The 11,664-nt window shown below is 38.6% G+C and overlaps 1 protein-coding gene across 1 annotated transcript; it reads left to right on the top strand.

Annotated features, from left to right (window-relative positions):
- The first annotated feature begins 5,846 nt into the window (after positions 1 to 5,846).
- Positions 5,847 to 11,479, top strand: LOC104590489 (zinc finger CCCH domain-containing protein 12-like). Its single transcript, XM_010249175.3, has 3 exons — positions 5,847 to 6,220; positions 9,786 to 9,855; positions 10,606 to 11,479. Exons 1-3 carry the CDS (start codon positions 6,031 to 6,033, stop codon positions 11,105 to 11,107), a joined length of 762 nt encoding a protein of 253 aa, XP_010247477.1. The 5' UTR covers positions 5,847 to 6,030; the 3' UTR covers positions 11,108 to 11,479.
- Positions 11,480 to 11,664: the final 185 nt, after the last annotated feature.

Raw genomic sequence — 11,664 nt, 5'->3', positions numbered from 1 at the left:
GGATTGCCTAGAATGTTCGGACGTCGGGAGGAAGGGCAACAACTAGTTTCTCCTATGGCACCCTAGCATTGATCTACGATTGGAGGCCGGAACTAAGCTTATTTTTGCTCATGATTAAAGCATTATTTGTAGTGCCATGGTAATCAAAGCATATAGGCGTTATAAAGGCTACACTCCTGATGATTATGTCGTTCGGGGGTTCGGAGAAGGAAAAGTTAGCAACATAGTGGGCACTGAGAGAGAAATGGAGTGATCATTGGATGTTGTGGAATTCAGAAATGGCTAGCTCCAACTTTGACATGTTCAGATAATAGCTAGGATAAATCCAATCAAAGTGAAAGGCATCAAACATATACTGATTAATTGATTCTTGGGTGAAACTGATGGAGATAGCAAGGTCAGAAATTGATTCTAGAATGGAGAGGAAAATATTTAAATGCGAGTTAATGGAGCACATGCTGAAAGTATGGTTGAGCAGCCATTGAAAGTTTAAGGACATGAAAGTGGTGTTATTTACTTGACCGATGGAATAGATGAGGTGAGTCAATTTTGAGGTGTCAATGGTGGATGGAGGATATGTCCTCGTCTTCCATAATGGCCAAAACACAACCTTGATTGAACCTGCGGAACTTGGTAGCTTGCACCACAGAAAAGTCCCATGAATTGGCCACTAGACAAAAGGTGGGTTCGGTGATGGAACAAATGATGTGTTAGAGTTCGCCGGTGCGACAAATGATGGATCATAGCTGAATACAAAGTATATCCAGCGTGATGCCAGGGTGATAAGAAGAATGGCAGATACTCTAGCATTCAAGCACATGGTTTGATTATATTAGAGAGAAGAGTAGGGGGAGTTTGATTGCATATAGAGATGAAAAGTCTAGTACTCTACTGATTTCAACGAAGTGCTGTCAGTGTTTGACACCGGTCGTTTTATCTAAAACTGAAGTGACATAAACCTATATACATAAATCAATGATAGAAAAGATCAAAGCCTACTTGAGAAAAACTCTTCCCTCTATTATCTTCTATCATAGAAGAACACACCATCACTTGCTACGTGATAAATTTTGTAGATTATTTATAAGATTCAAATATTGCATGTTCTTTGAATTAGTCTCATAAGATGTCAATGTGGCATTATTGATAGTTGGAGAATCTTAGTCTTTTGCAACCACACTTAAAAATCAAAATGCTAGCCATTACCAAAAAGAAACCCAGTAAACCAAATATTAGTTGATTTGAAGCAACAAGTTAAAGATACATCAGGTGAGCGTCTTCGCACTTGATTCTTGAAAATGACTCTGATGGCTGTTTGTAAAGCTCAAAAGTTGAAAAGTTCATGGTTCGCAGGGCTGTTTGTAGAGCCCAAGGTTGGTGTAGTAGAGGCCTGTTGTTAGATTGGCATTGCCGGAGGTGGGTAAAGGCAGAGGCAGCGGCGCTGGTGGATGGTGGTCATTGAGGTTGGCAGGGCTGGGGTGGAAGTGGTTTGGAGGAGAAAGAAGTATTTTTTAAAAAGTTAATCTATTTTAAAAATTATATTAAAAGGATTATTTTTATTGATATTAGGGCTCAAAAGTTGCCCTTATCAGCTATAATCCCTAATGTTTATCATCATCCCTTAAGTTATATATGGGTTGACCACGTTTAACTTGGACCTCAATAAGCTAAAATGATCAAAGTGCAATGGCTTGTTATGTCCATTGGCAAGCTAACTGTATTGAGTGGATGAATTCAACATAAAGTATCTTCTTGTTGACATAGTTTCGAGCAAAGTGAACATCAATTTCTATATGTTTAGAATGAGAGTGGAGAATTATATTTGCAGCAAGAAAGGTGGCATTGAGGTTGTCACAAAGTAACGTAGGGGCATAGCAAAGAGGAAAATCAATTTCCATGAGAAGAGGCTGAATTCATAAGGTCTCGGAAGTAGTAGTGGCCATAACTCTGTACTCGCTCTCAATAATTGAGTGAGAGATAGCCTTTTGTCACCAACTTAGTTAGCATCGAACAAAAGTGGTAAGTGTGTCAACAAAGGAGAGAGTGATACAAATAATGAAATGCATTGTGGATTTCAAGTAGCATAACACACACTTCACATCAATCTAATGAGACATTGTGAGAGAGTGCATGCGTTGATAGGTTTTGTCCATAGAAAGGGCTATATCTATCCTTGTGAGAGAAAGGTATTGAAGAGCACTAACATTCTAACGGTAGAACATAGAACCAGCCATAAGTGTATCATTATTGTAGGAAATTAAAGAACTTGTAGCAATTGTGCGAGCTGTTGGTTTGGTGGTATGCACACCCACCATTGTCAATAAATCAGTGATGTACTTATGTTGGAAAAAAATAGATTGGAGGTGAGCCAAGTGGCTTCAATGCCAAGAAAAAAATGAGGAGGACCAAAGTCCTTAATTGCAAACTTGTTGCTAATTATGTGGATGAGAGAGGAGATGTGCTCAATAGAAGAGCTAGTGATGACAATGTCATCTACATATATAGCACAAAAAGTGAAATGCCATGAGAGTTCTTGTGAAAGAGAGAACGATCAGCTTATGAGAAGGAGAAATTGCACTGTCGTAAAAAGTCGACCGATGAGTGGTGAAGGAGGTATGCATGATTAGGAAAGTTCTTATCCTTAAAACTAGGTGATTGTTGCATGTAAACAATCTCATCTAAATCACCATGTAAAAACACATTCTGGACATTAATTTGATTCAACAACCATCCTTTGGAAATAGCAATAGAGAGTAGTAACTTAATTGTAATTGGTTTCACAATAGGACTAAAAGTGGCATGATAGTCAACACCTTCCAGTTGTGAGCAACCCTTGGCTATAAGTTGTTCTTTGCATCTTGTAATGGAACAATCAAGACCTCTCTTGAGGCAAAAAAACCCATAGGCAAAAAACCTATTTACACCTAATGGCATTACAATTAGAAGGCTTTGAAACAAGTTGCCATGTATTGTTGGGCAAAAGTGCATTGCATTCTTCTTACATAATACTATGCCATGAAGGATCTGAGAGAGCCTAGGTAATGAATGTGGGTTCGGATAAAGGGTTTAATTAGGGGTATTTTATAGTGGCTAAGTCTTTTGGTTTGAAGATACCACTTTTGACATAGGTAATTATAGGATGAGTGTTTGTAAGAGGAGGTTTGGAAGGAGGGAGAGGTATAAGGGGAGGAGAGATTTTAATTTGAGTAGGTATAAGTGGAGGAGAAGTTTCAAGTTGAATAGGAGGTGTAATATCAGTTTTAGATCAATGTGAGAGAGGGGTATCATCGGGATGCAAGGGTCCAATGGGTTCAAACAATACTATACGAGTGGGTGGTGGATTTAGAGAAAGTTGGTTATGGAATTTTGGCAAGACAATGGTTTGAATGGGAAGAGAAGGTTGTTGGGTGATGAATAGACCTATTCATGGGCTTCGGGCCTAGCTTTCCACTATGTTGGGCTTGGTCTTCGAGTCGAGCCTATTCAAATTTTGGCAAAAGCCAAGCCCGAGCCTGGCCCATGAACATGTTTGGTGATGAATGATTTTGTATGGGTATGATGTAGGTGAGAAACGATGAGAATTCCTTGCCACTATGGATTGCTGAAACAATGTGTGAACCACATTGCTTCAAGATGGACCGAAAAAGATGAGAACTCCTTGCCACTATCACTTTGAATTGATTTGATCTTATGACCAATTGTATTGTCAACATTTCCTTCAAATTTCACAAAGATAGGAAGTGCATCATACTTTTGTTTCATAGGGAAAGCTCAAAGAAATTTACTATAGACATCGACAAAAATTGATATAGTATCTAAACTAGTGCTAGAAGAAAAGGGGTGCTTATGACTTCTCCCCACAGGACAAATATTTTAAAAAGACATAGGCCCCGTTTGGTGTGTCTTTTCATGCGGGCTGTCAGCTTTTTAGAAGACCGACAACTCGTGTTTTGGTCTTTTCCCATTTGGTTGGGAAAAGATCTAGCTGTCGAAAGCCATAGCCCCGAAAAGACGTGGGAAACCCATTTTAGGCTATTTTAGTGAAGCTCCAAATGGAGATTTTTTCGCACGAAAAGACGTGCAAACAGACGTACCTTAACCAAACGATCTTCAAACTGTTAAGATCTTGATGCAAAAGCTCACATCATCTTTTGACTGTTAGAACTTCGGAAAGATCTTTCAAAAAAGACTTGCGAAAGGGTCTCATAATCTTGCTTAGTGATGAGAAGTATCTTATTTGTTGATGCCAAACAGGGCTGTTCATAAGAATGCCCAACCCGACCAAACCGACCAACTCGGACCGACCCAACCCGAGTCGGCCGGGTTTTCATCAGTATCGGTCAGTTTCGGGTTGGGCAAATATAGAAACCGATATATTGGGTCGATTTCGATTTTCTTGTGTGAAAACCGAAACCAACCCGACCCGAACCGAACTAGTCTTCTACTAGTTCGGTAGTTCCTAGTTTGAGTAATTTCCTACTTAACTATAATTATTCTACTAGAACTATAAGGCCCATTAGGCAATTACAATTAGAATAGGCAATCTATCATAGTTTCTAACTTTCTATAATCTTTTACACCAAATAGGCAACCCATTAGGCAATTACAATTAGAATTCAATTAAGTGTCATTTTGTACAGGAGCAAAACCCAAACCGACCCAACCCGACTCAAACCGACCAGGTCGGTTTGGCCTATCAGTGGGTCGGTTTCGGTTTCCACCTCAGGTAACCCGACCAGGTCGGGTCGGTTGGGAAAACCCCAATAAACCAACCCAACCCGACTCGTGAACACCCCTAATGCCAAATATCAAAGGTCGTGCACTCTCTCATAAATGCCAAGTATGGTGTGGAACATGCATCATCCAACTGGACTGAATTGAGGTAACCAATTTGCATCAACGACGGAGGTGGAGGCCATGTTGGCAAAATTTCCCGATTTTCTCACAATCTTTGTGATAGTAGTTGTCTCTTGTTGTGTGATTTTTTCTTTTGCATATTTGGCTTGGGCCAAGATTGTTATTAGAGTATGATTTCATGTTACTGTTACTATTATTGGCTATAGTTTAGTTGTTGCTCTGTCCGCCTTGGTTTTGCTTAGGTTAGATTTCTCGACCTCTGTTCTTATTATAATAAGATCTTTTCTGTTGCCCGCGTTGATAGCCTTGGAGGTCTATCATAAATAAGGCTTACAACTTCCAAGTGCCCCCACCCTCCCAATTCAATGGATTTATATCATTTATGCTCCAGCCCTTGGTTCGTTAATGCTCACATAGCAAATTGAAGCCTATTAGCCTCTTGCCACGTGGTAAAGATAAATCATCTTTATGGTCATATATATATTTTTTCTAATAAAAATTTGGAATTCTGATTGCGGGTGCTAGAATTGGGCTAAGCCAGTCAACCAAAGCCCACTGAGCAGTATTAAACACCAACTGATTTGGCTGATGGGTGCCTATAAGGCTGGTCCAACAAAAAAGCTGTGCTTTCAAGTGCATATGGGTCAGGGTGTGCCATGAACACTGTGGAGTGGGTTTGGAGTACCAGATCCAGATGGGGCCAGGGCTTAGGCCCTAGGGTGTTGTCGGATTTTATTTCACACTGGGCCTCACAAATGTTGGGGCTCATAAATGGGCCAAAGCCTAGTAGGAGATGGTGTTCTGTCAACCCTCAGGCCTCAGGAGATTCAGGACAGCTAACAGTACCAGAGGCCCAGAGCTCTGTGTAGGCACAAATCATAATTTTCCGTAGACAAGAGCTCGTTTTTGTAATTATTATTGTAGAAGGCCTCATTTTGTAATTTTCTTTCTTTTCTACCACCAACTGCAAGAGCACAGCTTGGTACTCTCCGACGACCTCCACATCCATTCTCTCTCTTTCTATTCCTCTGCATAAACTCTTTAAAAGATTTTTCCGAAACCCTCCCTTTCATCTGTATAAAACCCTAGAAAGCAACGGGAGAGAGGGCGAGGATCTTCGTTTTTCCAAGATTTCTGTAGCAGACCCAGTCAAGATCTCTTCGAGATCAGGCCATGGAACCTTACCCCAAAAGAACCCGTTCCGAAAACGGTGGGTTTGGATTGAATTCTAGGGGTGGTGAGCAGAAAGAATGGGGATATCCCCAGCAAGGTAATGGAGGCGGGGATCTTGAATGCAGGCGGTTCAATACGCCCGAAGGTTGCCCGTATGGATCGGCTTGCAGATTCCGACATGTTACAGCTGGTAGATCGTTGTTTTACTCATTTCTTCAATCTCTATGTTTTTTTTTTCCCTTTCTTTGGGGTTTTGAGATTTTATCTGGTTTTAGCTGGCGGTTGAACTTAGAATTCAATTACGGAATTAGAATTTGAACTCTACCTGATAGGGTTGATACTGATGGATTTGATCGTACGATGGGCCTCATTATATATACCATCTATGTTTTTTATGGTATGAAGAGATAAGTTGTCTTTTTAATGGTTTGACTTTAGTTGGCACTTGATGATTGTGGTGTTTTCGGGTTTATTTAGGATCATTAATTTGATGCCCCATTTGATTCAGTTTATTTTGTTGCTGAGAATTTGTTTTTCTTCATTTTTGACCACTCATAATCCGTTTATCAGAATTTAGACTGTTATGCTTTATGATACAGATGTTGTTAAGGGCCATGTATCTGATTATCTACTTACATAGTCTCTTCTAGTAAAGTCAGAGACTGTTCAACAATGCCATATAGACAAAAGAGTAATTCCTTCTGTCCAAATGTTGATTCTTTCCTGGGAAGGAGTTATTATTAGCCATGTAATTTTGTCTAGGGCCTGACTGACCCATATCGATGATCCAACTCTGAAGTCCCACTTTTAATGATTTTTAAATTCTGCTAATACAGGCTTTCAATAGTTATTGGAGAGATTCATATTTCCATGGTTCTGCTTGTAATACTGGACAATAATGATAAACCACATCAATTTTGTATTATGTGGATGCTGGCAGTTGGTTGCCTACATTGTTACAAGCAACTGAAACGATGTAACGGGTACTAATTGTCTCAGTACTGTAATTTTGATGAGTATAGGATTCAGAATTTCAGGGTCTAATGGGTGACTATTCAAATAAATAATGTCATGGCAATTGCAAAATGTTAAGGCAGTTTTTTATTGGTAATCTAAAATTCTCTTGAAAATCACTGTGGAGAAATATAAGTTTTCATTCCATTTGCATTCTATTGAGCTTCATGGAAAGGAAGTATCTTTAAAGCTGATATGGTAAACTTGGAGGGTTTGGATCCTACAGTTAATGGCTTCTGACGAGCTTAGTATCTACTGAAGGAGTTCAATGTTGTGAACTTTATTAGAATTGCCCTTTTTTACAATCGTGATTCCCTCATTTATGGAGTTCCTTTCGTGTTGAATTTACCCCTTTTCTTTTCTTTTGCTTTCTTTCTTTCTTTTTGGTTTGGTTTTGTTCACAGGTCCTTTATTGTTGCTTGATCTATGTACTATTCACTTTTTATGTGCAATTTTCTTTTGGAACCTGTCCATTCATTTTTTTTTTAATTGTTAAGGATAAAGGAAAAATATATTTATTTTTCTTCTCCCCACCCACCTTTTCCCTTGTCTGCTGTTCCTTCCCCTCTTGTTGGTTGTGGATCCATGTATTGTCTGCTTTGCTACTCCCCAATCTGTAGCCCCATGAAGGAAAAAAAATATCCCCTTCTTGACTCTTGAGTGGTGCCATCATCAAAATCAATTATTTTTTCATGCATTTTTGGCAAGCAAATTCTAAACCTATTACTACCATACTTTTGCCCTTTTTTGTTTCTTAGGCCATCCTGAAACGTCTGCTGAAAGCATTATCCAAACTGGACTGTGATTGAATCTTTTCTCATTTAAAAAGCAGAGATGGAATTCTTTGGTACTGGAGCTGGTTTTGGGCCTTTTGAGAAATGACTATGTATTCCTTATTAACCACAATTGTTGGTTTAGTCCTGATATTTAGAATGACAACTTTTGAGCCAAAAAGGTGGGATGGGATTGTCTGGTTATAAGAAGAAATTTGAAAGCTATTGGTACCAATCCAGGAGATCAGAAGGAGCTTTTATTGTGATTCATATACTGCTGGATGATATCTTCAATCACTTAATTGGTTAATTGGTTATTACAAAACTTGGCTAAGCATATATGGAGTATGAATGAAATAAGGTTGCCCATGCATTTTTTATTGGAACTTGATTTTCAAATGACATCATTGTCGATTTCAATAGGCCTCCATCATAGTTCATGGCCTATTTTTCTTCCTCTTCTCCATTAGTTTAAGGAGCTACCTTCTTGCTTCAAAAAGAAAGTAGGATATGCATGGCATATCTGCCACCTAGTTTTTTTTCCTTTCTCTTTCTCTTTGAGAAAAGGTACTTGTATTCATATATTCAAAAAAGGTGGGAGGGATGTGCATGAGAAGATGTACAAGATAGGGCCTTGAAATATATATACAAAAAGTCTCTTTCCAACCCAAATTTGATTAAAGCCATCAGAAATCTGATTCAACAACTCCTGGAATCCATCTAAAGCTGCAGTTTATAAGAGATGATATCTCCTGGAGAAGGTGGGAGAGAGCTTCCAAGGGGTGTTCTCTTATTGTTGAACAAAAGGTTAGGAATGAAGTGGATACTGTGGTGTGTTCCAAAGCTTTGGGGTTTAAAATGTAAAATTTTGTCAGATGATGGAATTTTATTCCTTTTTTTTTTGTGTGTGTGTGTGGGGGGGGGTGTTCTATATTGTGGCTACAAAAAGTATGGTTTGTTCCAGGGTACTAGGTCCCACTGTGGTGTGTTTGAAATGGTAGTTTTGGAACTTACCACACCTTTGGTAATTTTCTGTACTGAGGTGGTGTGGTGTGTTCCAAAGCATTGGGATTTAAAATGTAACATTTTTGTCAAAATATGCTAAATCAATGTTTATTGAATGTCCCAAAGTGTGGTTCTGTTCTGGAACACAAGATTTAGTGTATTTCAAAATCTATGATATTTTGTGTAAAAGAACCAAACTTAGCCAGTTCCAGAACACCACGGGTTAAAAGACATGTGTTTGGCGTGGTGCATTCCAGAAAGAAACAAAATGGGTATCTACCACAGTACCAAACACCACTTTGGTGGATGAAGATGGGTTTTAATGGTATTGGGCTAGCAGAATTTTATCAACAAGGTAGTTCTTGTCACATATATAAATTTGCTAAGGACATGATACTGTGCTTGCATCTTTTTGTAATGTTTGTAATCTTTCATAGGATTCAATTTTTTTGTTTCCCATTATCTCTCAATTAAATATGTACTTGGCTTGGCATCCCATGAAGTAATTTTGTTAGGATTCTTTTTGTAATGTTTCTGATTTTTGTTAGATTGGTTATCAATTGAAAAGATACTTTGTTTCTTTACAAAAAATTTCATGTCTGATACATGTTAGAGTTCTTATGTGGATAAGTCTATCTGTATTCGTTTTGGATAGTACATTCGTTCTAATGAGTGTTTAAGAAATTTTCTTTCAAAATTCTATGCATGTATAACTTATCATGCACTTTGAGATTTTGGACTGTAATCTGGAAACTATTCCTTGACAGAAATTGTATAAAGATATGTTTGGTTTGATAGAGAATAAGAGAAAAACAGAAATTTAAGGGATAGTTTCTTATGTAACTTTGTATGCCAACGGGGATAATGTGTATGATTGGTGCCAACTCTCATTAAGATAAAATCATTTTCTTCCTCAAGTTTTCTTTGGTCGTTCTGTTTTATATTTTGCTAATGTTATGGCAGATGGCCGAGATGTGGGACAACAGGGCCTTTCTTCTGGAGGGAAACCAAAACCCTGTATGAAGTTTTTCAGGTTTGCTCTTGTGTTTTAAGTAGTCAGTTGTCATCTACTGCTGACCTGTGAAAACCATAAATGAACCTATTGGACATCCCTCCTCATAAATAAATGGGCTTAAAAGGAAAAGGGATAGCTGAGCTTGAAAGTTCTTGAACCAGACCAGTATTTTGTCTTTCAGGTCTGGCACTGCTATCAGGGCAGCAGTTTCACTCTCACATCAGCTTTCGATGGGTTGGAAGTGAAAAATTGCTGCAGCCAAGTCCTCAGGTACATCTTAAAGAGGAGGAATATGAATAGATGTTTCATCTGACCAGGATAGTTAATTTCTATGGATTTAAAGGGTTTATCTCTACTTCAGAAGAAATTAGTTTAAGATCAACCATATAAACCACAAAGCAATTTATAGAAATCTCTATTACAATTGTCCTTTTCTTCTTTTCTTTTTTTTTTTTCTGATTGATAAATTTTCTTTTCCTTGTTTGGGCAGGGTTTATATTTCCATAGATAATACAAAGGTTACCCATCTGATAGATATCGAAGGTTGCCTTCCAAAGTAATGGACACATTGCACATGCATGTGTGGGGCCCCACCTTAGAATTCTCTATGCCCAAAAGGTTTACCACGTTGCATGATGGTGACCTTCTAATAAGTTGCATTATTTTGCACTATAAGAAAATGCCACAATTGGTTGATTAAAGAGTTATGACTAACTTTCTTGCATGTTGGGTTTATTATATTTATTACTTCTTTCATCTCCTGGACAGTACTTCTGGTTGCCCATTTGGAGAATCATGCCACTTTCTGCACTATGTACCTGGAGGTCTCAGTTCCTTGGGTCTAGCTCCCGTGATGTCCCTTTCAGCTGCTTCGGCTGCTGTCTCTCAGAGGAAATCTGGTGGACCAGTGGGGGATCCAAGTGTCACTGTAAGTGGCTACAAGACGAAGCTTTGCAACAAGTTCAACACCCCAGAAGGTTGCCGTTTTGGTGATAAGTGCCATTTTGCTCATGGAGAGAGTGACCTGCGGCTACCAAACAATCAATCTCGGGGGAATGTCCGAAGAGCTCCAGTAGAAGGACCGCGGGGTTTGGGCCCTTCTGGATTTAGTAACAGTGGAACTGACTTCTCAAACCTAGCAGCATACGGAAATGCCTCGAACTTTAATTCTCAAGGATATGGTGAACCAAATCCACCTGGTGTTCCGGCTAACGATGGTTCTGCTACTTATGAAACTGGATCCATTGGTGAAAATGTACAAGTATATTAATAAAGGGATAGGATAAGGTGGTACTCAGAGTTGTTGGCAAATCTTGCATAGTAGTGATTCGAGCAGATGATGATTGGCCATACCAACATCTGGTGAAGCTCAAATGTCAAAGTTTGCTAAAATTTTCTCCTGATATGATTAGAATATGTCTACTTTAGCTACCCCAAGAGAAATTTGGAACAATATTACTTCGGCGGATGTAAGGACTTGGTCCTAGTCATTCCTGAACTAGGCCCAAGTCTGTGTGTCCATTGATGATTTTTCTTAGTTCTGGTAATGAAATACATGTAGCAGAGATTAATTTCTATTTTTTCTTTATTAGTTCTGATACGTTTACTTTTAACTTTCAGATAATTGAACTTAAGTTATCAAGATCAGCATTATTGGATTTAATTGTTTATTTCGGAAGTTTAACTCGGACTGTCAGACTGTAAATCTGTAATGGTTCGGTTTCCTACAAAACTGTGTATGCAATCTGTGCTTGTTTCTTATTGCTATCCTCTTTCCTGATTCTATTGTTATTGTCAATATAGATCGAGAATATGATTGGTGGCAAG

The sequence above is a fragment of the Nelumbo nucifera genome, chromosome 7 (genome assembly GCF_055504915.1).
Source record: "Nelumbo nucifera cultivar China Antique chromosome 7, China Antique-T2T, whole genome shotgun sequence".
Classification (NCBI taxonomy): domain Eukaryota; kingdom Viridiplantae; phylum Streptophyta; class Magnoliopsida; order Proteales; family Nelumbonaceae; genus Nelumbo; species Nelumbo nucifera.
This window is presented reverse-complemented; position numbering and strand designations above follow the sequence as displayed.

What these genes read in the sequence shown, in the direction of transcription:
- LOC104590489 (XM_010249175.3), top strand. Translation starts at nt 6,031, where the DNA reads ATGGAACCTTACCCCAAAAGAACCCGTTCCGAAAACGGTGGGTTTGGA. An exon ending in ATTCCGACATGTTACAGCTG is followed by an intron (nt 6,221 to 9,785) that starts GTAGATCGTTGT and finishes ATGTTATGGCAG; the next exon opens with ATGGCCGAGATGTGGGACAA. An exon ending in CCCTGTATGAAGTTTTTCAG is followed by an intron (nt 9,856 to 10,605) that starts GTTTGCTCTTGT and finishes TCTCCTGGACAG; the next exon opens with TACTTCTGGTTGCCCATTTG.